The sequence below is a fragment of the Clavelina lepadiformis genome, chromosome 7, assembly GCF_947623445.1.
Source record: "Clavelina lepadiformis chromosome 7, kaClaLepa1.1, whole genome shotgun sequence".
NCBI lineage: Eukaryota > Metazoa > Chordata > Ascidiacea > Aplousobranchia > Clavelinidae > Clavelina > Clavelina lepadiformis.
In genome coordinates, this window is record NC_135246.1 from 11,452,239 (window position 1) to 11,479,750 (window position 27,512).

At 35.7% G+C, this 27,512-nt stretch overlaps 3 protein-coding genes and 3 non-coding genes across 9 annotated transcripts; 2 read left to right on the plus strand and 4 right to left on the minus strand.

The window, feature by feature from the left end:
* The first annotated feature begins 3,172 nt into the window (after positions 1-3,172).
* On the plus strand, positions 3,173-3,262 carry Trnai-uau (transfer RNA isoleucine (anticodon UAU)). The gene is given in 2 exon segments: positions 3,173-3,210; positions 3,227-3,262. It is a non-coding gene; the product is annotated as a tRNA-Ile (tRNA).
* A 409-nt stretch (positions 3,263-3,671) lies between these two features.
* Trnai-uau (transfer RNA isoleucine (anticodon UAU)) lies at positions 3,672-3,761 on the plus strand. Its single transcript is given in 2 exon segments — positions 3,672-3,709; positions 3,726-3,761. It is a non-coding gene; the product is annotated as a tRNA-Ile (tRNA).
* Positions 3,762-6,388: 2,627 nt separating this feature from the next.
* Positions 6,389-6,478, minus strand: Trnai-uau (transfer RNA isoleucine (anticodon UAU)). The gene is given in 2 exon segments: positions 6,389-6,424; positions 6,441-6,478. It is a non-coding gene; the product is annotated as a tRNA-Ile (tRNA).
* Positions 6,479-7,925: 1,447 nt separating this feature from the next.
* On the minus strand, positions 7,926-11,834 carry LOC143465107 (cytochrome P450 2J3-like). Its single transcript, XM_076963269.1, has 13 exons — positions 11,659-11,834; positions 11,361-11,526; positions 11,153-11,259; positions 10,957-11,019; positions 10,695-10,832; positions 10,527-10,607; positions 10,295-10,424; positions 9,859-9,974; positions 9,694-9,774; positions 9,524-9,625; positions 8,696-8,837; positions 8,397-8,526; positions 7,926-8,175 (listed from the first exon to the last, which is right to left on the minus strand). Exons 1-13 carry the CDS (start codon positions 11,815-11,817, stop codon positions 8,073-8,075), a joined length of 1,518 nt encoding a protein of 505 aa, XP_076819384.1. The 5' UTR covers positions 11,818-11,834; the 3' UTR covers positions 7,926-8,072.
* A 2,819-nt stretch (positions 11,835-14,653) lies between these two features.
* LOC143465108 (membrane progestin receptor epsilon-like) lies at positions 14,654-17,847 on the minus strand. Of its 3 annotated transcripts, XM_076963271.1 has the most exons (9): positions 17,742-17,847; positions 17,343-17,549; positions 17,081-17,218; positions 16,783-16,931; positions 16,532-16,708; positions 16,274-16,433; positions 15,935-16,083; positions 15,740-15,863; positions 14,654-15,608 (listed from the first exon to the last, which is right to left on the minus strand). In XM_076963271.1, the coding sequence occupies exons 2-9, from the start codon at positions 17,372-17,374 to the stop codon at positions 15,467-15,469; spliced, it is 1,071 nt and encodes a 356-aa protein (XP_076819386.1). In that variant the 5' UTR covers positions 17,375-17,549; positions 17,742-17,847; the 3' UTR covers positions 14,654-15,466. The 3 variants fall into 3 exon arrangements, with proteins under 3 accessions (XP_076819386.1, XP_076819385.1, XP_076819387.1); XM_076963270.1 differs by having other exon boundaries at positions 17,343-17,767; XM_076963272.1 differs by having other exon boundaries at positions 17,309-17,767.
* A 2,886-nt stretch (positions 17,848-20,733) lies between these two features.
* Positions 20,734-26,923, minus strand: LOC143465025 (S-adenosylmethionine synthase-like). Of its 2 annotated transcripts, none has more exons than XM_076963143.1 (9): positions 26,755-26,922; positions 26,539-26,616; positions 25,801-25,923; positions 25,466-25,722; positions 25,265-25,390; positions 25,069-25,161; positions 22,118-22,300; positions 21,880-22,013; positions 20,734-21,574 (listed from the first exon to the last, which is right to left on the minus strand). In XM_076963143.1, the coding sequence occupies exons 1-9, from the start codon at positions 26,834-26,836 to the stop codon at positions 21,403-21,405; spliced, it is 1,248 nt and encodes a 415-aa protein (XP_076819258.1). In that variant the 5' UTR covers positions 26,837-26,922; the 3' UTR covers positions 20,734-21,402. The 2 variants fall into 2 exon arrangements, with proteins under 2 accessions (XP_076819258.1, XP_076819259.1); XM_076963144.1 differs by lacking the exons at positions 20,734-21,574; positions 21,880-22,013; positions 22,118-22,300 and adding exons at positions 22,836-23,610; positions 23,685-23,818; positions 23,897-24,079 and having other exon boundaries at positions 26,755-26,923.
* Positions 26,924-27,512: the final 589 nt, after the last annotated feature.

Genomic DNA, 27,512 nt, shown 5'->3' on the forward strand with positions numbered 1-27,512 from the left:
AACAGGTAGGCCTATATTATGAATTCTTTCGCGATTTCGCAGTAAATCTCGTTAATTAAATTATTAATCAATTGGTTGAATTCTAAACATGACTAACTCAATTTCTTCATAGTATTCTACAAGCCACATTCGATTCGAAAATACAATAAAATGTAGTCGTAAACATAGACACTGGTGTAGGCTACTGGCTTAAAGTTACAAAAAATGTTTGCAAATAGCTGTCAGATCCATTTTCAATCTTTCTTTCAAAGGTTTTCAAACCTTTCTCCTTCATTGTTGTAACCGATTTTTTATGCCACCTTCCACCAAGTCTTCAGTATTATAGGCCTGCATTCATGCAGTATCTTTTCTGAACCATAATTTTATCTTACTTGGTATAGAACGGCAATAGCTGCTACAGGATATTTAATCATCACATGCTTTATAGAAATTCGTTAAACTGACGTTTTGTTTTTGTTGAATCGCTTCAACATTGAGCCAAAGAACATTATTGGAAAACGGAAGGATTCAAAATCACGAAAGAATGATATCATCGAAATGATTGTAAAATTTGAAACGAAATTATCAGACGATATTGTTTGTTACACAGCAAAATGCTCGAAATCAGCTATTTACTGATAGATATTTCATTTGATAGTTTACATTGTTAATCATACAAAACTGAAGCAACATATTTTATTAGACCTTTTTCATATAGCTATTACAATCAACTGTGAGTCAGAGCCACCATGTCTTACAATTATCACATATATTCACCAGTCTATGTATAAGAGCCAAGAATGAAAGCCGTGTTAATATTAACAAATCAAACGAAGAATATAACCAATTCGTTCCACCTCGAAGCATTCACTGATCGATCATATTCCAGTCACGGTACCGTGCACTAGGAAAAACAACTCTATCGTCCAAATTTCTATTAACTTTTGAAGAGGCAAATAAGAAAAACAAAATTAATGATGCCGTACGTGTGATGACTTTTAAACACTGACGCAATTTTAGGTTTCGTTAGAGTACGTCCATTACCTGCCAATGCTGAGCATACCATCTTTTAAAAGAGGTTTCTTAATGTATTCCAACAAAGAGATATATTTATCTTAGCCTGGCAGATATCCGAAAAGAGATTCAAAAGAACTATAGACTTAAGTACTTAATTATTTCTTTTCGGTGTTAATTGACAAAGGGTTTTACAATATGTAAAGACCTTGCACTCTCAGCAACGGTTTCACACGATATAAAAACATTGTCAACATGTAAACAACATGTAAACAACTTATAAAGCAGCGCAGACACTAATTCAACTAACAAATGACAAGCTCACAATGTTTCACCCAAAAAGAGAAATTTCTCAGCGGCAGTGTACTATAAACTCGGGTTAAATTGAAGAACACCTAAACACCTAAAGCAATGACATTTGTTGAAATATGTTTCTTGGTATTTTTTATGCCGGTGAGCATTTAGCACTCTGTGAATAAACTCAGTAAGAAAGAAAGTTATATAATATAAGTGATAAACTAAAGACGCATAAATGTTGCCAGAGATTACTGATTTGATCGTGTAAGTGGAATATTATAACATCAATTAATCCGTCAGTAAATGTACTTTCATTAAGCTACATGCTATAACCGTAAATTACGTTATTGCTTACCAGCGCGTAGTGCTGCAGAGCTGACCTAATACTTTGTCCTTTTTGTTGCTGTTGCTGTTGCTGTTGCTGTTGGAGTGTTGATTTTGGTTGACATTTGTTATTGCCAGTTATAGAAAAAAAAGTAATTGCCAAATGATTCGTTTTTGTATATACGAAAAGAATAGATTTAGAAAGTAACAATGGGGTCACATTTTTCATTTGTGGTTGCCTATATACTTTACTTTTCTTGTTATGTGTTTACGCTTGTTGTTAACTTGAACATATTGGGGGAAATAATACATCAAAAAAAGAAAAATTTCCATCTTCTCGTGTTTGCTTTCACAAACCTTCCAACTCATTTCTATATTTATTTTGGTTGTTCGATTTGTTTTTTTATCGTATGTTTGCGTGGAAGATAGGAGATTGTTTAGAGTGCTGGGTTTGTAATAAACTTTTCCCTTTACGTCATGATTCTTTTCTTAATTAAATTATCTTACTACGCTTCATTGATTTTGCTTGGCATCAATCGTGGATTGTTTGTTGCTATGTGCTTACACGACTTGGTAAACGGTTGGTAAATGCTGGTAACAATGAAAAGTTAGGAGAATTGTTGGGATAACAATCTTCATAAACACATCACTGAACGAAATTGCAAGCGGGTCATGGATGGAATTTTTACTATTCTTTTTAATTTGCCCCAAATATGTAAGTTTAGCGTCAGAAGAATGTTGCGAAATATGCGGTTTGGAAGCCGTTTAAGTTTCTTAATCTTCGATGTTCTTGAAAAACAAAAGCACAAGTCTTGATATTATATGACGTTTTTCAATTTATTATCCGATATTTCATCGTAGCTGCTCAAAGCACTTCAATAGCAATCAAAATCTAAAAATGAAAATGGTGAAAGCTAGAAAGTGTTTCGAGCCGAGAGCTTTTTCGTACTGCTATCGGCTATATAAGTTTCACGCCAATAGATTGTTGTTGAGCAAAATAAAGTTGTGGAGTAATGCGGAAGTTATAAGTTCGAACATCCCTTGCTTTTACAAGGGTTATTAAACATTACTTCAGTCCATCAACGGAAGTTAAATATTTCTTATACGTTTAGTTAATTAGTTTCTTTGTTTTAAGTCTTTGTTTAATAATAAACGTTTGTTTCGAGGTATAATTTGGATACTTATAGACAGAGTAAGGTAAACACTTTTTAGCGTTTCAGTGTCTGACGCACTTAAAAAAAAGACATAATTGAAAAATTATGACATAAATTTATTTTCGAAAACTTTTCAGTTTGTTTTTATAGCAAACCGTCCTTCAATCCATCAGATAATCGTCAATGTACTTAAAAAACAATGTTAATCGTCATGTGATTTTCAACAAAATGACCACTATCCTTGTTTTATCATAGCACTTGCATCGAAGTTAAAGCTCTGAGATACAATACGTGGAAGTTGAAAAATGCTTCAATCAAGCGGAGAGCTTTTCGGGACCGCTAAGCTATTCGTTTCAGGCCAACATTTTTCGTCAAGAAAACAAGTCTCCAGGAAGGTTTTCGTCGCTCCAGTGGCGCAATCGGTTAGCGCGTCGTACTTATAAGACAGTAACGGGGAAATGCGGAGGTTGTGAGTTCGAGCCTCACCTGGAGCAATATTTTATACGCGCTGGATCGAACCATACTTTAATCAATCAACACCGGTTTACCACTTCAGTCTGCATCTGCAGTCTGCAGTCTGCATATAATAATAACCGTTTTATACGCACTAGACCGAACAATACTTTAATCGATCAACACTGTTTGACTCCTTCAGTCTGCATTCATTACGGCAAGTCAGATAGCTCCAGCAGTTTCTGTTTATTATCAAGAACTTGTTTTGATTTTTCGTTTCATGCAAACAGTTTGTTGGTGAAATAAAAAGTTGTTTTCTTCGCTCCAGTGGCGCAATCGGTTAGCGCGCCTTATTTATAGTTTTGGTCGCGGCCTAGAATGTTCGTTTCAAACCAATACAGTATTATGCTTTTGAAAAAAAAAAACAGATTTCCTTTAACAGTTTTCGTCGCTCCAGTGGCGCAATCGGTTAGCGCACCGTACTTATATGACAGTGACGGAGTGATGCGGAGGTTGTGAGTTCAAGTCTCACCTGGAGCAATGCTTTTCTTTACGTTAAGTCAAACCTTAAAGCTAACTTCACTTCAAGTGACAAACAAATGTTGATTATATTTAGGAAATGTCAGATATAGTGTCACGGGATTATTTTTATGCACCTGTTTTGTAGACACCACGTTATACACCGTCTTTTCTTCGCATTGTGTTGTTTTTATGCATGTTCACGGTCTGCCGTGTTTTACTTGTTTATGTTCTTTTACTTGTTCTTGTACACATGTTTTTATCAAATTTATTGTGACGTCTCACGTAGTTACCCCAAAGGCCTAATTAGTATCGTGTTTTACATTCCACGTTGATTCTATGATTGCGTGGAATTTGTTTTGGTGTGGTGTTGCGCTCGGGTATAGAGTGGTGGAGTTAGTTACGTTTGGGTTTTATAGCAAGAAGATGATTGTTTTTACCTAAGAAAATGCTATTAAAAGTTATTAAAGCAAACAGAGCTAATTGACTAGCTGTCGAGCGGGAAGTTCCTGGCTGAGAAAAAGTTTGGTTACAATAGCACTCCTTATATTTACTTGTATAGCTATTTCATGTTGTAGAGTTTCTGCTAGTTATCGTTATACAGTATTAGCTACATGAACTTCAAATCATGTTTAAGAAGCCAATAGCTTCAACATATTTTCTTATTGTTGGCACCATATACTTCCTGAAAATTCTGCAATAGTTTTTGCTTTCTCTGGTAAACTTTGAACCACGACACCTTCTCACGTTGATTTTTAGTATAAAATGCTTTATTTACAAGTAAGTTAACTGTATATAATTAAAAGAATCCAAAGTTGCATATGCATAGCTCGAGTGACGCAATCGGTTTCAGGTCGTACTTATATGACAGTAACGGAATTATGCCGAGATCGTAAGTTTGAGTTTAACTTGGAGCAGTGCCTTGCTATGCGCTGCTGGATCATACTTTACAGTTTACACGATACGGTATAGGATCTGTTTATTATAAAAAACTTGTCTTGAGACATTACTTGGATACATTGATTTACAGTATGGCAAACTATGTTCAAACTATGTCCAAACTATTTCAAACTATGAACTATATATATAACTATGATTTTAATAATAAACAGATCCTATACAGTAACTATACGGCTTTTACTTGTAAATAAAGCATTTTATATTAAAAATCAACGTGACAAGGTGTCGTGGTTCAAAGTTTACTAGAGAAAGCAAAAACTATTGCAGAATATACAGGAAGTATATGTGTAACCGAATATTCTTGCTTTCGTATGCCAGGCTGTCTTCCCACATTCACGGTGAACCGCGACACCACCAGTAAAACCCAAGAAATGAACTCATTTTATTGAACAGCCTCCACGACCCAAAACCAAAACCGACCCTTTCAAATCACTTAACAAACGGCTTTTATAGGATACAAAAGGCAAGGTGCCAAACTATTGATAAGATAAAAGTGCACAAAACGTGAGATAAACAACGGTAATTGCAATTAATCATCTAAAATCAAAACACGGTGAAGTAATCAACGCACTAGAGAATAAACTCACCATAAAAACGGTAAAATACAGAATGCTGTAAATAACGAGTGACATAATTTCGTTACATATGGTGCCAACAATAGGAAAATCGGATGAAGCTATTGGCTCTTTAAACATGATGTGAAGTTTATGCAGCTAATACTGTATAACGATATCCAGCAGAAACTCTACAACATGAAATAGGTACATAAGTAAATATAAGGGTTGCTATATCTGGCATTTCCGAAACATAATCAACATTTGTTTGTCACTTAAAGTGAAGTTAGCTTTAAGGTTTGACTTAAAGTAAAGAAAAGAATTTTTCCAGGTAAGGGTCGAACTAAAAACCTCTGCATCACTCCGTCACTGTCATTTAAGTACGACGCGCTAACCGATTGCGCCACTGGAGCGACGAGAACTGTTCAAGGAAGTCTTTTTTTTTCAAAAGCATAATATTGGTTTGAAACGAATATCCCCAGCAGTACTTAAAATCTTCTAACTTGAGAAACATTTCAGCTTTAAACCTTTTTTATCACTGGCGTTTGAAATTGCGATTCAACTGCTCTGAGCAACTATGATGAAATATCGGTCATTTGATGAGAAAGTATCAAACATCAAATCTTATTATACGATTGGCGTTTCTTATTTTCAAAAACAACTGAACAATGATAAGGTTGAAAATGGTTTGTTAAACTGTAACTTAATGTATGAAAGTAATATCTCAAAACAAGCCTTTATTGAACAGATTCTTCCGGAGCTATTTGACTTATCGTTATACATAAAATCAATCATTGCTAACAGTTTGAATTAAGGTTACCTGTAAGGTATAATCCAGCAGCTCATAAAAAAACGTTGCTTCAGGTGAGGCTCGGACTCACAACCTCAGCCTAACTCCGTCAATGTCATATAAGTACGGCGCGCTAACCGATTTCGCCACTGGAGCGAAGAAAACATTTAAGGCAACTTTTTATTTCACCAACAAACTGGTCGCCTGACACGAAAAGTCAAAACAAGTTTCTGATAATAAACAGCAACTGCCGGAACTATCTGGCTACCCGTAATGCATGCAGACTGAAGTAGTCAACCGGTGTTGATTGATTAAAGTATGGTTCGATCCAGCGTATAAAATATTGCTCCAGGTGAGGCTCGAACTCACAACCTCCGCATTTCCCCGTTACTGTCTTATAAGTACGGCGTGCTAACCGATTGCGCCACTGGAGCAACGAAAACCTCTCTGGGGACTTGTTTTGTTGACGAAATTTTTATTTTTTCAATTTTTTATCACTGACGTTTGAAATTGCAACTCAAGTGCTCGGAGCAACTGTGATGAAATATCGGTCATTTCATGGAAAATTATCACAGACCAAACAATATTATAAGATTGGTGTTTCTTATTTTATTTACAATAAAGGCTTCTTATTAACAAGCCTTTATTTTGCAAATCTTTCCGGAGCTATCCGACTTAGATAAATTTTATCACAGCATAGTTCATTGCCTCTGAGATACGTTACTTTGTTTTTCTTCAACGTCCCATCACTTTTTATAAGATTAGTGGTATGTACACATTTTTCTAACTTATACTATAAGGTAAAAAGGCTCATTGCGTTTTAAAAATCAGCCGACTAAAAATTCGGATTTTAACCTTGTGATTACCAATTTAAAATCTTTATATAGTCTCAGGATGGAAGTCAAACTTGATTTCGTCCATATCATCGATATTTTTTGTCTTTGTTTATAATTAATCAGAAGCTTTGCTATCACTTTAAAAATTTTTATGGTTATGATTTTATAATTTTATAAGCTCGTTCAACTTTATTCCTGGTGTGCTCACACCACTCGATTTCCTTCTAGTGGTGAACAACTGAAATCTTGTCTGCCATATTTATCAGCTTTATTCTGGTGCAAAGTTCACACAGCTAGACTAGAAGCGCGTTCTACTTATATTGATAGTTGCAAAGTATAATTTGAAGTTTTTATTGTTACTTGTCCGAACCCCAACTGGAGATTTAATAAGCAAACCCAAACTGGTTAAAAAAAATTGTCAAACGATATAAAGACTTTTCAGTTTTGACGAAAACCGAAAACCTGTAGTACTTGCAGAATATACAGGTGATTTATGTTAAGTAAAATTAGTAGCTTTATTATACTTCATAAAATTTATCAAATCTTCTATAATTGTATGTATTTATTCATGTTTTTCTTTGTATATTCACATGCTACAACCTGACCACAATCTTTAGAGGAATCCTGTACAGTATGATGGCCGACACGTGATGCCCAATTTTTTCTTAATTTTGTAATTGTTTCGAAATTTTTTTATTACTTTTGCTTTTTGATTTATTATTTTTACTTTATTTTTTTAACTTCTTAGGCTACCTATTTTAAAAATATTTTTCATTACATTTTTTATTTCTGTTGTTTTAGCTTTATGCTTTATAAAGATTTTTCTTTTTTTTATAAAGTTTTTTTTTAATTCAATAATTTCTATGTCATCGTTTTAAATTCATTTTGAATTAATTTAGAATATGATTTATTGGTTTCATTTGATAAAAATTTAAGCATATTATTTTATCATGCTTGACCCCAGACAACATATTGGTTGTGTTATGCGCGGATGAAGTGGTAAAACATAAAATGAAACCAACTAGGACCAACATCTTTTCGAATTGGTAATAGAGAGAAAAATTCCCTTCCTAAGACGGTTGATTGAAGCAACACAAGTTTCAAATTCAGTCGATGTTTCCAAAAATGTTCAAGACATAAAACAAACGTTGAAAAACATGTCAAACGTTTCTAAGGTTTTCAAACTTCACTTTTAGTCCCACATTGAATTTTGATATTCTTTTATGGACCTTGCCCGCGTAAATCTTTCTGTTACTTTCATCTGAAAATCTGGTGGAGTGAGAAATATTCCCGATCTGCGAAAAGCTTTAAATTGTTACTTTTGAATAACCTTAACGCTTTTTTAATACATTATGGAATAATACTAACGCTTACGTCAAATCATATATTATCACCACGAAATATACGCCAGAAATTGCGGCGAAGTATCATTCACGACATATGTAACAAACCTATTGGCTAAATCGTGGGTGAATTACAAAGGAAGACTATACCAACAAAAACTCAACATAGTTACTTTTTGCATTCTTCCGTTAATGGTAGGCCTTTGCTGGACGCTGGTTTTAAATGAAATCTTTGAAGAATAGTTACCAAAAAGAAAAAATATTCCATCATCGCAAGCTCTTTGCCCATGCAATGTCTGAACCCTGCGTACATACGAGGCAAATGTTATGCTTTATTCTGTCACAAACATATCTGGTATAAGTACATGTTTTAGAAAAATTAAGAAAATAAATAAAAACAGAGCACAAAGCAAAAACATAACAATATTTAAACTAAACAATAAACACTTTTCCAACACGTGTAATAATTTACCGGTAGAAAAAGGTAGGAAGTGAGAAGGCTTCTGAAAATTTCCCTCATCATCTAAAAATCTTTCAGGTCGAAATTCGTCGGGTTTACTCCATATAGATGGGTCGTGATGCAAAGCCCAGATGTTTGCGGTTACTTGAGTGCCCTTGGATAATATTTGAATATACAGTAGAATAAGTAACCATAAATGGGTACAACAAACTCGACGTAACAGCAAATCGCTTGAGTTTTGAGCGGTGTATTAGGATACAATGATCGACAACTTCTGTTTATTTTCATAGATTTTAACAACCCAAGCTTTCGTGTGTCGGTCGTGAAAATGTCATTTTGGAATAGTTATGGTTTTCAAAACAGGGTTTTAAACGGGCCTTATATTGTTAACCCGAACCCAAAATATTTATTTGAAGCCCGAATTAGGCTTGGAAGTTAAATTTACTGAATGAATCAAAGTCATCTTTTGATGATATTCTTTGATTGCCATCTTTTTTTAAGTTGAACTTTGCACTCTGCGGTAGGTTTTTATCACTCTGCAGAGCGCATCCGAAATCATGTATAAAAACAGTAAAATTACGACGCAAATTTGGCAAAGTGTGAGGATGAATTCGGGCCCGAGTCTGGCACGACTTTTTTCAAACTTAAGTCAGAACCCGTACCCGACCCGAAAAGCCCGGCCCGACTTACAACTCTGTTTCAGGACATTTGAAGTTATTTTTTATCTGGACACCAAAATTTATTACTTATAATTAACGACTTGAAAATGTTTTATGTGAACCCGTGCACTCCTAGCGGTAAGATATATCAGAGGGCTGGGAGTATTTATGAGCCACATACCTTCGGTATGTTGTATCCACACAACATAGTATCTTCGACCGTTCTGTGAGCGAGTCCCAGTGGAGCAATTGTTCTCACGCGAAGCATCTCGTACATAACCGCCTGAAATAAGAACCATATGTCTGGAGTCGCTTAGCGATGTTAGCGACGTATGTTTAAGCAAGACTTACCTGAGTGTAATGCAAGTCGTTTAAATGGGCCAGCTTTAGTCGGCCGTCTGGACCTACCACCTTATCGATCTCCTTTTGCATCTGCAACCATTTACAAATATATTGGGTAACTGAACGCAAACGCAAGAGGTATTTGCAGCTGCGTTTCTAAATTCCGTTTCATACCTTCTTTTGTACTGCGGGCCTGTTGATCAAGAAGAGGACAGTCCATTTGAAAGTACCAACTGTAGTATCAGTACCAGCAACAAACATATCGCGAATAAAACCTAAGAGTTCCGCTTCTGTTTTCAATATAAACAAAATGATGCATAGGTAACTGCTCACTCTGTCTTTTACCTTATACAAAGTCTCGTTCTCACGAGATCCGTTTTTATTTGGTATTCTGTACGTCCCGACTGAGCTGTGTATTTGTGTGGTGACGCAAACTTCAGTTTATTTTCACCAGTGTCAATCATGGAATATCAGGTACAAAGCAAGGCATTTACGTAAGAAATTAAAAAGTTTCTCTCTGATAGTTATAATGAGTTCCGTATACGTATAGTTGACATTTCGTGCTGATACTTTTGCAAAGTATTTGAAACTGCTTATGTTCCACACCTACCGTTAAAAACATACTCTTTGTCATTTTCTTTATCCATGTGCTCCATGTAAGCATCAACAAAATCCCTAATTTCGTTTGCATCATACGATTCCTGTCTTTCCTTCACAACATCAAGCAACATCAAGCAAAGCTGAAGAAAAACGAAAGATAATTTCATAAGATGATCATCTGCATTGTAAAGCGTGCCAAAGCCACTTTTATAAGATGCTGTTGGCAGTTAATGTAGCATTACTTTTTCTCTGGCTTCTTTTAACGTTTGGATGGAATGTCTGAATGGAGGGAAGTGCCTTAGAAATGGAGCAAGCGTCAATATCTGCAGTAAAGGTGCAGAATCACCAAAAATCCAACATACTTACGTAGTAGAAAAATTTTTCAAAACATGACAGCAATTCATACCAACCATAAACGCAAAAGAGTTCTGGTTGAACCAATCCACGAGGACACGGGCCGTTTTTATAAATTCAACGTCAGTGTGATTGTATCTTTTGCCGAAGCTTATGCGGCAAACGATATTTGCTACTGAATGAACGAGTATTTGCTGTGTAAAACAATACCAGAGTGATGCCCAAATAAAATGTGAATAATGTATGACTGAAAATAGTCTGATAGTTTCAACACAAATGAAATTTCTAAATGGATCTCATGTTCGTCCACAAATTTACCGTTATGTCAAACGTTGTTTTCTTCATTGACTGCAGAACGGAACAAAGTTCAAGCGCTTCTTCCTAAAGTCAGAATAGGTAAAAGGTGCATTTTATAAAACTAAAGTAATTCGTTTGCCGAAAAACGCAAAATTAATTATTCTGTGACAAAATTACCATGAAACGCTTCGTTTCAATTGATGCTAAAGAGACGTACCAAGACATATTCCTCTACGACCGTTTTACCAGAGCCCAGTTTCTTAAGGGTGGTTACAGCAAATCTTCTGGCTTCCTTCCACTTTAGACCATCAGTGGTGGCTATTCCTGTGGAAAAAATATGACGTTGATTCAGTTAACCGTAAAATTTTGCCTGTTTTTGACTTACCAACCGCCAAATCGTACAACTGACTTAAACGTTTCTATACCTGTATTTTGCGCGTACACGTCAAACATGACGTTGTGTGGTCGACCTGAAAAGATGTGACCTTGTTTTACGAATGCTTCGTGTATTCCTTCGTAATCACTGAGGACAACGGTAAAATTTCGCAAGAGCTTTACACTTGAAATGGCACCGTATTCGTCGCTTATTTTCTAAAATCAACAAATTTTATATTATTACTGGTGATGAAGAACCCTCACTGATCCTTCACACTTTTTGTTTTTTATTTTCAGGCTTCGCCTGCATTGTTGTTAGAAAGGTTTGTTGCCTTTCATGATACTCACCATCAGGGCAAGTTCTGGCCTGTCACCTATTTTATGAGCAACTCCGAAAACGGGAAGCCCTAACGGTCCAGGGGGAAAATTAGTCGGTCTCTTCAAATATAAATGCACCAAGTATATAAAAATGATCAACAGAAAAATTATGCAAATATAGAAGTCCATCTCTGCAAAAAATGCCATTTACCGAAACCTAAAAAGTGAAGTAAAAGAGAAAATTATCAAAAACTGAAAAAAAACAACTTAATTAACAAGTACTAGCAGTTGCTACTGCGAAGGACTTGTAAGGTATAATTTTAAAGACAAAACTTTGACGCTTGTATTGCATGCGCTTGCTCGTTGTCCTGTACGAAATCAAGTGCCCATCTCCCTGACTAATAAAAGAGAAGTCTTGTGTATGTGTCAACTGCACAACTGTAGTCATTGGAACAGCAAGCCGAATGTTTTGAAGGACGAATTGGGTTCGCAGTCAAACCAGTTTGCCGCCTAATAGGCAGAAATGATTTCACAAAAGCAATTCACGTGTATACAGCATATGTACTGTATAATGTAGATGTATGTGAAAAAACATGTGGTATGAGAAAGTTATTTTTAACTCTTTGGTGTTAATATTTTCCGGAAGATTTTGACTATTAGCCTACTCGCAATCTTTAGCAGTTTTCACTGCGAAATAAAAGCATTATCTGTGCAACATGTTAATAATAAATCAAAGACATATAGGTTTTACTTTTACCACATGTCATTGTACAAAATTAAGGAAATTACAACATTCTATTATCAATATCAATATCCTATATCATTATAATTTTCAAAATTACGCTATCTGATATTAATTCAACTATGATAGCCTAAAATTAATAATGCTTATTACTATGTTTGTACTTTTGGAAATCTCTTCATGCCGTTCTTCTGACATTTCTTTTTTATAGTGACCGGTGACTAACGTTTACGATGTACAACCTCTTGGCAAACTACTTTCACAGAAATTGCCTGATCTACACCTAACGTATCCCAGGTCGAAATAATAATGGTATGTAGGCTACTTATGTCATTTTACACTGCTACTACTTTAGCTTAGTATAATAGCTGAACTATAGCTCCAGTTAATTTTAAGCTAAATTACTGTAGCCTACATACACTTCTCGTTTCTTTAAATCTGAAAATTTGTAAGCTAACTTAATTTATACCATTCCAACCAATCTAAAACAATCTTTTGTCCCTTGGAAACTAGTTTTTGCCAGAAAAGCACATCTTGAGAGCTAATATCCCCTGGAGTTCATTTCAAGCACATTTTCGTCACATTCTTGTCCTCTTTCTTTTCAAGTAATTCTCATTTAAAAAGTCTTTGAATCGCTCGTGCCTAAAAAACACGCTCAGGATTTACAAACAATAGTTCTGTCTCATAACAAAGCTCCGGATTAACCACATGTGTCATTTACCAATTCCATTGAATGTGATATATAATATATGAAAGCGCCTTTATGGAATACTAGGTTAGATTGGTTTATTCCAAAAGAATAAGTCTTGCGTATGCTCTTCTCTTCTCCTGAATCCAAAACAAGATGAATTTGTATAGCAATCATATGCTTGCTAGACCTGATGTTCTGCTTTGATCGTGATTACGCTGTATACACATCTATACACATTTTATGTTTACATACGATTAAACAACACAAAAGACTACATGTATCAGTATGTCATCAGTATAACCAAGTGTAGCCTACTGTGGACTAATCACTAAACGGTTAAAAGTTTTAATTGACAGTTAAAAATTAAAATTATATTAATTTTAATTTGTTTGCTGACAGTTGTTCTAAGTGACATTCTTTACGAATGAATGGTAATCGATACATCTCCAATATCTAATTGAACACCTGGGCTTTATCTAACTGTACAAATATTTAGCAGCCTAATCTATGCGATCATGAAACAAGTCAGGGTTATGAGACTTGTTGTCAGTCAATGATCAAGTTGTAGTCTTAAAGTTCTGTTGATCCATCAATGCGCCGATTCAATTAAATGCGTCCACTTCTACCGGCTTGTATTCACTCATTTCCTACCCTTTTGTGTGATAAATGCGTCATTGCGCCTGTGACGACCTTACATACTTTCCGCTTAGTTACCAAACCGTAATTGAGATAAAAATCTGAAGGGTTTAAGCTGATTTGTGGTTGTATTGCTTAAAAAGTCTTTCAGGAATTCTCAGAATACGAATTCTCGGATTACGAATTCTCAGAATACGATTTCTCAGAATACGAATTCTCGGAAAAGCTTTTTGGCAGCATCTGCTCTTTTGAAACAATCTTATCAAGATCGGGACAACACAGAGGCATAACGTGCATATTTCTTTTAAGTTGGTTTATTACATATATAGAGCTAGCAGACGGTGTTCAGCGTCAGAAACCAACAAAAAATGTACAAGTTACTGTATAATAATCGGGTGTCAAAAAACATGCTCGCCGTTTGTGCAAACATTATCTCTGACATATTCCAAAAGTTAAGAATTATCAAAAATAACAATAATCGAATGAATGAATCTTGACAAGCTATCACCGGATATGCATCTCTTGGCAAGACACCACAACTTGACACAGTTCTTGCCACTTGGGAAAATCGATCTCCTTTTTGACCAGACCTATAGCTGATTATATAAATGAACAACATAACTAAAGATCGATGTGCAAATTTACAGCATACAAAATGAACCCTAGCAGCTGAGTTTTCTAATCTTAAAAGTGTGTTCAAAGCAAAGCGAAACAATAAGGAAGAAGGCTGATAAAGTTGTACAGGCTTTTACTGAAGTCTGCAATAACTCCCTATACATGTTGGTCGTTGCGAAAAAAAGGCGAATTTAAGCTGCTTGACATATTGTATGAATCAAGACAAGTTTCCGTTACTTTTTACGAAACTAAGCTTGAAAAATGAAAATATATTAGAGATAAATTCAACCTTTCTGTAGATTTAATTCCGAAGTGAAAATTGTTTAAGATATGAGATTTGTGGTGTGCAGGAGTTGAGGAGCATTTAGTAAAAAAGTTTTAATCTAGATTTAAAACTCTTATTTATTCATAACTTACAGCAAAATACCAAGTGCATCAAGCTGGTAGATATATGTTATAGCAGGTTAAAGTTTAATGGAAAACAAACGTGCTTAAAAACGTGAACAAAATTTCCTTCTAAAAAATTTACCACAGCTGATTATTTCGATTGAATGATTTATAACAAGCCTTTTAAGAACTGAAAAACAAAAATGTATTCAGGTAACCTCCAAACGTCACAAAATAACATTTCATTATGCGGTTATGGCTAAGCTAACTTTGTTTCGAAGCAAACTTTTCTTGTCTAGAATGCCGCAAGGTGTCACAAAGAATTGATTTTTAATTAGCAGACTGTTTTACAATTTGTGTAGTAGGCAACATGTTACCAACAGTAACTTTGAAAGTGGACTAAAAAGTCCTATTCCAAGACTTCTGTTTTCATCAAATTTTCCAAATGCTGAATGGAGTAGAATGGAATGGAGTTGAATGCATGCTTGGACTAATAAAGCGATAAAATTCTACTAAGTTTTAAATTTTTAAAACTGGCAACGAACACTCATGCTCCACTGAGCTCACCGCGGTAATCTCAATAATGACATAAATTTTGACGCACACCAACTTTAGCTACAGGCATAAAATTACACAACAATATTTCTGATTACAAACACTGTATAAATTTAGTTAAAGAAATAAGTCTATTGTATTTTTCATTTAATAGTTAAAATTCACGGCGATTGTTAGAGTGTTTGCTGTCATCGAAATTAATACGATCTCTTCTAATCTATTTTGCTGTGGCTTCTCAGCTTGTACAAGTCGAGACTGTAACGAACAGCGGCGGCAGCACTGAGCAAGCAACTAACCATGGGAACTATTACCACGTTAAACCAAGTGATCTGCAAAGTTTCTGGATTGATTGACCTGTTTCAACGGAAAAAAAAGGCAATTTGTATCAATTGTATGACCGTTAACCTATCTTTTGCTTTATATGAAAGTTGCACATATTATCAAGGAAGCAACCAAAAATTGTAAGTTAGCTCTATCGTATGTACTCGGCCTGCAACAATTTAATCCAAGTCGTCAAGGTGCCCTCAATTAGCAGAGATTGAAAATAAACTGTTACGGAAAAGGATAGATGAAAGAGCTGGTGAGAATGGCCTACGATGTCGAACTTCCCTGCGCAAAGAAGAAAGGTGTCTGCACAATACAACTATGGCAAAAACTTATTTTGTGAAGTTAAAAGGAACCTGGATAACAGCTTTCCGGAAAATGGGTGCTTTGAAGTAAAGCAGATAATATCCAGCAAACTGCCGTAATTGCAAAATAAACTAATTGTGTGAAGTTGTTATCCGTTCTGCATTGTATGCTGACGTCAACATCTGGCTTTAGGATAAACCTGATCATAAAATCAAGAGATATAGAATGTGGAATATTTAAAAGATTTCTGGAACGTTTAGTTGTAGATTACATTTTAAGGCTCTAATACTTGCGACTGCCACCGCAAAGCCAAAGATGCTCTTTAACTTTCTCACTCACTCATTCACTTACTTACTTAAATGTAAGTTGCATATACGTAGCCTACTTACTTGTAAAAACACGGTAGGTTAAAAACCAGTACAATAAGCCCATTTATGACGACGCGCAAAAGGTACTTATGGGTCACCGATGGATACCTGGTCAAACACATACACACTACAGCCACAGGACAGGCTGCAAGAGTGCCAGCGAATATCCACATTGATGTATCTACAAAAAGCGAATGCATCGCGTTTAGCTAATAAAATACAAATCAAACCAATCTTAAAACGACGTTACGACGAATTGTTGTTTTCTACGCTTCCAACCTAAGCCCAAGCCGACACAAGAATATGGACAGATGTAAATTCCCAAACTGACAGTTATTCCAATCCCATAGAAAGAAATACCGGCGTGGTCGTAACAGAAGCAAGCATCGTACATTGCTGGAGACTTGCAATTAAAGAGGTGGGTAAGAGAGCTCACAGCTAATACCGTAACGGTGGCTAAAACGCATATAAAAAAACTTCTTTACTTTCTGAATTGCTGGATAAGTTTGCAAAGAAACAATCTATCTTACCTGCAAGGAAAATCCAATAAGGATAAAATATTGGATTGCCAACGTAATCTGGATATAAGCCAATGAAATTCCAATAGTGATTTACCATAAAAAGCAGTGATATAGCATGGGTCCATACGTTTAAAGTCTCGTTGGTGGGATTAAAAAGACTGCAAAAAGCTTTGTGCATTGATAAAAGATAACAAACACAATACAGTTTTCTACACTCTGATCTTACTGCATATAGGCCTAAAGTGGGTTTGTCCCAAATCTATTATGCATTTATTTCACTTAAGAAAACATTTGATGCCATGAAAACCTTTTAAAGCAATAGGTCCACGAAGAAGGACTTTGACGATACCCATGCATGATGTGTTTGTTTGGACACAAATAGCTAGGCATTTCGTTGCGAGACCTCAGACCATAGGAACGAAGCCAAGCTTCCCATCTCGATCCGCTGAGGATGATAATTATTTATTAGTCAAAACGTGCTTTATTGACTGATTCCTTAAATGCGAATTTGCTTGTTAAGTTAAAGTAAACCTACATTATTCCTATTATGCTAAACTACTTGATTTTACTTTCCCATATTCTTTGTCTGTGTACTCATCATAGCTTGGCTTGAAGAAAACCTAATTATTGTTAGACACCTGCAGCTGCTGAGAATGTTTACGAAACAGACAAACGAACGTTTTTCATTGGTTGCAATGTTTATGCTTATAATTGTCAAAACGGTACTGGGTCAGCACGCTGACACAAGTATAGGATGTGCATCACCATTATTGTTCCTGAATAGGTTGAATGTTAATACAAGTAATGATATACGTCTAATCTAATGTAATGTATGCTATTATGCTAACTGTTTGCAGGATACTGAACAGGTAGTTAGATTGCCTGTATTTGTAAACATAATGACTTTTGTCGTGAACAAGGTTTAGGAATAACGGTAGGCTTATATTTCATTAACTATTGTTAGTTACTTAGATCCCTTTTTTTAACGTATCGTCGCAGAAATCGGAGTTTGTTGAATATGGTTACAGCAACTGGTACAGCTTCAGACTTTGCAAACTTCACAGCTTGAAGAATGCAACCTGAAAACTAAAATTTCAGTCAAAATATATACTGACCTTACGCAGTTGGCTTAACTATGCATCCGCTCATATAGATTCCAGCGGTTATTGGTCATTTTTATGTCCAGGTAATATTTACCCAATTTGCAATAGAAAAACTTGACTCGGTATATAGGTAAATACAACATTGAACTCTTCGGATCAAATTCCAATGCAACTTTAAGAAGGTATTTTACAGATGCCTTATCAATTACAGCATACCTACATGAAATTGAAAAAAGTCTTCTTTTGCGAGGACACGCCGAACAATTATGGCTGGAATACAATTAAGACAGGGCCGGTCTTAAGCCAATGTGAACGATGCGACTGCGTTGGGTCCTACGCTTTTCGGGGCCTCATGCTGCTCCGCAACAAAACAAAAACACCAATTTAGCATTAATTTCCAGCTAATAAGAGTGTCATTTATCAATTTTATTTCGAAATATCATGTTTTGGTAAAAATATACCCATCACAGTAAAGCATCCCTCCGGGACATATGAGCCCATGGAACCTATGATCCAGTTCATGCTTTAATTAGTTAAACACTACCAACACTCGTCTTATGATAAAACAGTGTTTATCAACGAAAAACAACACGGGTATCAAGCAAACAAACAAAGAAGTCAAACTTTGGACTACGTATGGGTTATTCTGCGTGTGCGAAGTCCATAGTAAACCTTACAAATCTGGGTAGCTTTTGCATAGTTTGAACAGGTGTAGGTGCGGATAAAATCTTAAGCATTTCATGTTTTGCGACACATGTAATGTCCTCATTTATAGAGGAGATAAAGAGCAGGATGTTCAGAAATAAATATTAAGTTTAAAGTACAATATAGGAGACTCGTAAGCCCCTGTGGCTCAAAGCTTACACTGGACACCATTTTCTTCAAAGCCCTCCGCTACCGGCCTCTTAACAAGAAGCTTCACATAACTTAACTTATTCTTTTCCTTAGTTGTTATGATTATTTCCTGCAAAGTTTTATTACTTCAAATCTGTCTTCAATGATCGAAATTAAATTTCATCTGCTTTCTAAAAAACTTTCTTTTTGCCCATATTTTCGATAGATTGTCAACAACTTTTTAGGCTAAGACGTTAAAGAAACTTCATCGCAGTGTAGCAGAAGTCTTATAACATAAATCGTTTTTAAACCGCAAATAAGTGACGTAGAGCCACCAAGTGGTAAAATTAGCTTCTGTCTTGATACGATTTATTTTATATATGCGTAATGTGTTTTTGTAAGTTGTGTTTGCTCCCTCGATCACTTGTGTTTTCTAATAACGTGTACACGCCTCTCTAGTAGTAATTAACGCTAAAATATAATAAAAAATCAGAATATTGAATAGCGCTCTATAGGATTAACTTTTGTTTTTAATTCCTCTTCACAAGCTTTGGTAAGCAACAGCTTTTTTATCAGGTGTACTATAAGAAAGCTTCATTGATCTCTTAAAGCAAGCTTGCGAAAGCTTGTGTAGAGAAATTAAACGTAAAATTTGACCCTAGAGTGCTACCAAATATTCTGCTTTTTATTTTACTATAGCCTATACTGATTATATACTGGATTAAGGTTACCACGGTTCAGACACAATCAACTTTAAAGACAGTATATAATCCTAGGCTGTAATTTTTTACATTTGAAGGTTTACGTTTACCAATATCGATATTCCATATCATACGTGTCAAACTCCCGGCCCACTTTACAATAAAACTTGGCCCGCAATGCTATTTTATACTTTGAACTATTTCCGGCCCACGAGATCATTGTTTAGCATAACTTATTTTTTCAAAGCAAGAAACAAGATTATAGCAAATTGCACAATACAGCAGCACAACAGCTGCCCCACCATACGATAGAAAAAATAGATTTATTCTAACGCTTGTAATCTCGGCTGCTTTTTTATTGTTTGTTAATTTTTTAATGCTTTTGCAAGGAGATAAATGAAACATATTGATGTAAGAGAAGAATAATAAAAAGTAGCCCAGTCAAAAATCGTCAAAAACATCAAAAATTTTGGTTTTGTTTCGCTGCCTGTTCCAATTCATGTTTAGTGTCATGAAACGTTCAATCAAGTTTTATCATTTCGGCCCACGGTGTTAAATAAGTTTTGAGTTTTGGTCCCTGGTGCGATTGAGTTTGACACCCCTGCCATATATAGAAGTAGTAGCTGTGTTGCATAAATCCACATTCTAACGATCAATCATTTTTAAAAGCGTAGAACATAAAAACAGGCGGAAGAGCAGCACCCCTATTTTAAACCGGTGAAGCACCTCCTCATTTACAAATTTCATTTTTCGAAAGCAAGAAAACAATGCGAGCAAGTTCATATTAAAAATGAGTAATGCTTAAAAAAACATTAATCTGAAACACCTAACGTAGCAACTTTATAACTTAATTAGAGTTTTTAGAATGACGGATAACAAAGAAGTGCACATGTTTTGTTGTTATCAGCATGTTTTATTGTAGGCCTGTTGTTCAAATTGGAGAATCTAGATCTTGCTGAACGGAATTACGCATAACTTTTTTTTCTCGTGTCACGACTGCTTAAATTTTGCATTGTAATGAAAGGTTATGCCAACTCACGGTGACTAAGCTCAAGTGTTTAGCTGAGGAACAAAGGTTATACAGCTGGAGGGATAACAAATTTCGCCCGAAGTAACGCCTACAAAGGTTAATACAGAACTAACAACTTTGTCTAACAGTTATCTAGCGTCTATACACTAGAGTACGCTCCTTGAAATATAGTTATTTTCTTAAATATTATTGCTCGCATTATAATTACACAACAAATAGTTGTTATTACAGTACTACTACGCAACTCCAAGGCTATTTGTAGATATTAACCATAACATGTTCAGTCAACCACTACTATACATAAAATTTATTCAACCTTGTAAAACGCAGAACCCTACATTTTTTACAGGCACACAAGAATACAAAATGCACTTAAATCACGATATGAATAAATGTTAAGTATATTTCGTGACCACGTGAGAAGTTCGACATTTATTGAGAATCTTTAACTTAAAATAAATACCCAGGTACCCAAATACACATAAACGCTTCGAAAAGAACTCCAACTACAAATGAAATAATACAGACATGATATTACTGGTGTCAAACAGTATTTATAAGAGTGTGTACCATTTCCAGAAAAACAGCTTGAATACTCAAAAATTGCGAAAAAAGCATTCAGTTATTACATGAATGGACCGAACGTTAGTTACAGTCGACCGGCGCGTGCAAAGCAACGAGTGCTTGCCGTGAATGGTTAATCAGTCAGGTAAAAATAGGGACGAACATTGACGAAGCTGATAAGAACTCAGCAAAGGCGCAATTAACGACAATTTAGGTACAACCTCCAAGTGTGCTGGTGTAAATAAATATGAAGCCACAACAACAAGATGTCAATTCATTCTCTAAATTAATCTATTTAATAAAAAAGTTCAGAATGATTGGACTGTATGTGTAATAGAGAAACCTGGTCAACGCACAGAAAAATGCATATAATTGTGACTAAAAGAAAAAGTAAGATTTAGTGTGTGCTGTACTTTAGCTTTTTCGGAAAAGGTGACGATGTTTCAAGTGCGTCTTGAAGCTCAGGACGAATTTCAAGCTCTTTTGGCTTTTCCCAGGAAAAGCAAGGTCGACCAAAATGTCCGTAGCAAGCGGTTTTGTGATAAATTGGCTTCTTCAAGTCCAGTTCCCTAGAAAAAAGCAAATTACGTGAGAACTGGTTTTCTGCCAAACCACACATCTATCATGCGGCGAACTGATGACAATGTGAACTGAGTGAACCCTTCTAACCGTGCGTGGCAAATGCAGTTGCCTGGCACAGCGCTGTTTGCGCAAAATTCGAAGATTAAACTGTAAACGTGGAGGTAAACATATCGGAGATTAAAGTGTCTCTCTAAATCTATTTGAGCTGTCTCATACGTGTCCGATCGTATTTTTCTATTTTTAGCAAATGCCAAAGGTCATACTTTTACTTCCCAGTCTAGTGCGCACTTACTTCACAATAATGCCGGGTCGGAGGTCAAAGTTATCTTGAACGATAGCGAGGAGTTCATTGTCATGCAGCTTGGAAGTTCCATATGAGCTGACGTATACTGACAAAGGTTCAGCAATTCCAATAGCATAGGATACCTGTTAAAATTAGGAAGGATATAATTTTGATCTTTCCATCCTGCAAGAAATCATCTGTAATTCCTTAATTACACAGAACAAGATACAATGAGCAGAACTTCTACCTGCACAAGTACTCTTCGGCATAAACCGGCTTTCACAAGTGACTTTGCAACCCATCTGGCTGCATACGCAGCGGATCGATCGACTTTTGAAAAATCTTTTCCAGAGAATGCTCCACCTCCGTGTGCACCCCAACCTCCATAGGTATCAACAATAATTTTTCGGCCTGTGAGCCCTGCGTCACCCTTAAGTTCCAAAACATGATAAAAACAATTATAAAAATTGCAGCAGCTGGTTACAATAGAGCTACTTGCAGTTGCTTCTCGCTTATATCTTAAAGCAGTCAAAACGAATTGAATTTAAAATTTTCAATAGAGGCTTGAATATTACTGATAGTACTAAAAATCATGCAAAACCAATGAAAAATTAAAACCAAATCAAATTTGTTGAGTGAAAACAAACATGCAACAACGTTAGCACAAATACAGAATCACTCTCGTAACAAGATTGATTGCAGCAAGAAATACACTAAGAAGTGAAAAAAGCATCCTGAAACAGTGGTCATCTAGAATAATGTGACTGCCGTCCATACCTCATTGTATGTAAACCTTCTTGAACATGAGAATATGGCACAAAGTCTTCATGTTATGGGAGACGACTTGTCAAAGGTCAAATGGAATAGTTTCCTATCTTATCAAATATCATAGCTTGGTAAAAAAATGTATCTAAACTTCACAAACCTGCTAAGGCTGCTACAGTGTTCACTGACAAATATTGAAATGTGGAGAAAATTGGAATGTTTATTTTAAAAGGTTTCATTTAAACGCTAAAAACGTTTGGACATTGGTAAAAATTTACAACTTTCAACAGAGTCTGCAAAATGAATTAGTGTGTACCTACAAACCTTACTATAAGTATATACAATCAAGAATTAAAGAGTACAAATAAAATTGTCAAAAACTATTCCTAATGCACCAATTTTAATTCAGCAAAAAAGCATCTGCAACAATGCATTACTGCAAAGTACACAGTAATGCAAGACAAAACGGACGGAGTTTGAGAAGATGAACCAAATAATCTTTCTACCATTTCTTAACTTTATTATTTAAATTGCATAAAAAGGAATTAATTTGGCACTAAATTTTTATATGTTGAATAAGATATCAAAAAAAGACAGACATATAATCAGAAGCCTACATGCAAAGCCACAACTCAAACACACATCTTGCTATAATAGAGCACAATCCGCAGTGCAAATAAAAGCAATGAAAAGATTGAGATAAAGCAAACAAAAATACTTGAAAAAAAAAACTGAGTTGAAGTCTACAACTTTGAAAAACTGTCATGGTCCCTATAAACAATGCTTAATGTTTGTTTAATTTCTTTTGCAACTACCGAATGCAGTAAATTCACTGTTTTCTAAGCATAGCAAGGTTTCATGTCCTCCGGTACAGCGAGGTTGCGTGCAACTTCCCAGGTGAAGGATTGGCCATGGCGGCCAAAATGACCATGTGTGCTTGTTTTTTGATAGATTGGGCTTTTGAGATTAAGTTCTCTGTAATTTAACAAATCATGGCATTTGTTTTGGTCATCAGCGAAGCGCAAATGGTTCAATTTCAAATAACTTACTTTATAATAACACCTGGTCTTAGATCAAAGTTTGCCATTACAATGTCGTGCAGTTGTTGATTGCTATACTTGCTCGAGCCAAAACTGTTCACGTAATGTGCCATTGGTTCTGCAATTCCAATAGCGTAGGATACCTATGTGGTGGAAATGATCACCCGTGATTAATTGCACAACAACCTTCCTTGTATCTCATCAAACAAGAAATGTATCACCTGAAATAGCGCTCGACGGCAAAGTCCGGCTTTCACAAGTGACTTAGCAACCCATCGAGCTGCATAGGCGGCTGAACGATCCACTTTAGATGGGTCCTTGCCTGAGAAGGCACCCCCACCATGTGCACCCCAGCCACCATACGTGTCGACTATAATCTTACGACCAGTCAAACCAGCATCACCCTGAACGAGATTTAGCATTGCAGCAATGGAGCAAGACGTAGCAGCAGAATTTACTGAACAAATATGATGAGGACAAAGGGCCCCAAAATGTACATAAATCATTTCACCAAACTAGTCTACATTGCATTCACAATACCCTTTTTCACATTGTAAATTTATTTTGAGAAGAGGCAAGTCACCTATGTGTAAACACCACCAGCGCTAGAAATCTCTCACAATTAAATGATAATTAAAATAGACGCCTATTCTTACACCTTGTGTACACAGTCGTCACCTAAGCCACATTGATAATAACGTCAGTGCCTTAAGTTACTCGGTTAATAATTGCCATAGAACAAACGCCAAAACTTGAATTACCAAAAGTTAAAAATAGAACAGAGGTTGTAAATTTTTATATCTTATTCTTAATAGGTTATCAGCAATGTAAAATATTTGCAACAACGCTTGTAGTATGTCTCTAGGTTAAAGGTGAGATGCCTGCTTTTTTCTCAATACAACATCTCAACAAGTCTGGTGCACTGCAAGTTTCGTTTCAAAAATTACCAAAGCAGAAATTTACTGCAAACCCTGCATAGTTTTCTAGCAGTGGACAAAACAGTGAAAGCTTTATAAACTGCATTTACCCTGGTAGTCTGAACTACACTTTGAAATAGCTACCGTTTTTGTATAAATGTAAAATCATATTTCCAATGGAGTATAATAGCACGGTCCAGTTAAATATGTTCATACATAATGCAGATAGCACAGTTTTTGTTAGAGTCAACCCACTATAATAATGACATAGGTATTATTGTATGTTAATTCATTAAAAATATGACTGACATTACCATGCTGGCATGCAGAACAACATACACAGTACAATGAGAACATGCAAAAGTATGAAAAACAAAAAAATATTGAAAATGTTAGTCATGATAAGTGATAACGCTACTCCGGTTTTAGTTGTTCTTGTAGTATAGCTAATAGCTATATAATAATGAGACACATACCATCGGTCCTCCAACAATAAAAGTTCCGGAAGGCTGAATGTGAAAAATGGTTTCATCATCTAAATACTTGGCGGGTACAACATGATGAACGACCTATATGAGAGTTCAAAAAGATGATAAATACATATATCTAAAAAAGGCTATGTAAACAACCAATGAGTATTTTTCTACATCTATCAACCAAATACTACCATACCTTATCCATGATTTCTTTTCGCATGGTTTTAATATCAATGTTTTCACTGTGTTGTGTGGAAACGACAATAGTGTGTACTCTGATAGGAACAACGGCACCATGCTCCAAACGATGTTCAATGGTGACCTGATCAATGAAGCAAAAGTAAACAAACATTCCTTGACACATGGACATGGCTTTCTAGTTGGATATGGTACACACCTGAGTCTTTGAATCGGGTCGCAGCCATGGTAGGGTGCCATCGCGACGAAGATGTGAAAGACGAGAGTTGAGATGGTGGGCTAACATTACAGTGAGTGGCATGCATTCTTCTGTTTCATCAGTGGCATATCCGAACATCAGGCCCTGGTCACCAGCACCGATATCTTCATCCTTCTTCCCAACGTGGACCGCTTCTGCAATTTCTGGGCTTTGCTGTTCAACAGCTATCAATACGTTGCAAGTTTTGCAATCAAATCCTGCAAACAAAAAGCAAATATGTTAAGTAGTGCTGTCAACAGGTTGATAACTGACACTTAGATCGGATTCTTGCATACCTTTGCTGGAATCGTCATAACCAATGTGCTTAATCGTGTCCCTGATGACTTTTTGGTAATCGATGACTGCTTTCGAAGTAATTTCTCCACCAACCAAAACCATACCAGTTTTGGCAAAGGTTTCTATGAAATATAAACTTTATTTAACATTTGGCGTCAATGAATTAAAATGGCACTAACATGCAGAAGAATTGCTCTGTGAGCTTTCAGCAGCAAGCAATCCAAAACCATGTGACCGGTGCTGATATAAACTGATATGGGCTAGGTCATGAAAGCCAACCTGGGTAACGCGAAGGTGGCGCAAGGCCGCAGGGAATTCATGAGTCATACTTTAAATTGTCTTAAACAGCTTATTAAGAAACAAACAATTTAGAAGTTGGGGGTAAATGATGAAAACTGCATTGAGGATTATGCATTATTTTGGTGGAGTGGCAGTGTTAAGAATATCCGGGCTGCTTTCAGATTATTCATTTCTTGCAGAGAGTGCAGTCTTTCTGTATTACAGGTAATGATGTGTACAGTGCATTTGTAACTTTGCCTTTAATGGCATGGGTGCAAGCTGTGCAACATTTGATGATTATATAAAGTGATTGTTGGTATGAAGCTTATTTCAGATATTTTTTTAAGAACATAATGATAACAAAATCATATTTTCAAAATCATGTGGATAAGCAAGATGATTGTCTAAAAATGAGGGTGGGATACAATATATGATAATGTTTCTTTTATTCAGTTTACCGCAAGCAACTTTTGCATCAGGATCAACTTTCAAGTGTGCGTCCAAGATGGCATCACTGACTTGATCACAAAGCTTGTCTGCAAAACATATGAATTATCGCCGAATTAAAAATTATCGTACTGTCTAGTATATACATTTATATAAAACACTTTTGAAATTTTTAGACGGTAACACTCTATGGTAAATTGAACCATGTAACGTGACGTACAACTTACCTGGGTGACCTTCACCAACAGATTCAGATGTAAACAAAAAAGTTTCTTCGTCATGGCAAATTCCATTCATCTGATTTGACATATTTGCAGGTAAAATTTTATAAATAACAGGGAAGAATATACGAAATATTACTGGTAAAACCCAAAACCTGATAAAACAAGGTCGATGAAATTCGAAATAGTAACTTTAATGAATACACTCATAGTGGAAAGTATGGCATTTGCAAGTACGAGGTTCATTAATGTGCACACCAACTTACAATAAATAAACAAAGATAACTGAATGCTTAAACGCCAAATTATAATAAATAAACAGAGAATTGAGGCTTCAGTGCACACCATCAGGACAAAATTCGTGTTTTTGCACACTTGAGTTAGTTCAAAAACTGCCGTACTTTCCAGCTGCCATAGTGGAAAGTGTGGCAGCTGCATGAAGGATATTCATAAAAATGTACACTAAACTTTTTTAATTTTTTACACTAAATTATAATAAAAAAGGAAAATCTGGTTGTTTGAACGCCAACTTATAATAAATAAACAAATAATTGCGTCTTTAGTGCTCGTCTGTTGAGTACGGTATGGTATTTTTGAGATTTTGGTTGTACAAAAGCAAAATTCCAGTGTGCACTGCAACTCGTGGCTTATGGCTGTCCGTCACTTGTGCAGACAAGGTATTGGCCCCATACGATGGAAATTGAGGAAAAATCAGTGTTTCTCTTTAGAGATGTTGGTTTTAAAAAGTTATTTTGCAGTATAAA

Coding starts and splice junctions, on each gene's coding strand:
- LOC143465025 (XM_076963143.1), bottom strand. CDS start 26,836: ATGTCAAATCAGATGAATGGAATTTGCCATGACGAAGAAACTTTTTTG. Junction 25,162..25,264: donor GAAAAGAAATCATGGATAAG/GTATGGTAGTAT, acceptor ACTCTCATATAG/GTCGTTCATCATGTTGTACC. Junction 21,575..21,879: donor CGACCCGGCATTATTGTGAA/GTAAGTGCGCAC, acceptor GCTTTTTTCTAG/GGAACTGGACTTGAAGAAGC.
- LOC143465107 (XM_076963269.1), bottom strand. CDS start 11,817: ATGGACTTCTATATTTGCATAATTTTTCTGTTGATCATTTTTATATAC. Junction 11,020..11,152: donor TCGTAGAGGAATATGTCTTG/GTACGTCTCTTT, acceptor TTCTGACTTTAG/GAAGAAGCGCTTGAACTTTG. Junction 10,425..10,526: donor TAAAAGAAGCCAGAGAAAAA/GTAATGCTACAT, acceptor GTTTTTCTTCAG/CTTTGCTTGATGTTGCTTGA.
- LOC143465108 (XM_076963271.1), bottom strand. CDS start 17,374: ATGATGAGTACACAGACAAAGAATATGGGAAA. Junction 17,219..17,342: donor CAGACAAAGAATATGGGAAA/GTAAAATCAAGT, acceptor TATCATCCTCAG/CGGATCGAGATGGGAAGCTT. Junction 16,932..17,080: donor TGGACCTATTGCTTTAAAAG/GTTTTCATGGCA, acceptor AGCTTTTTGCAG/TCTTTTTAATCCCACCAACG.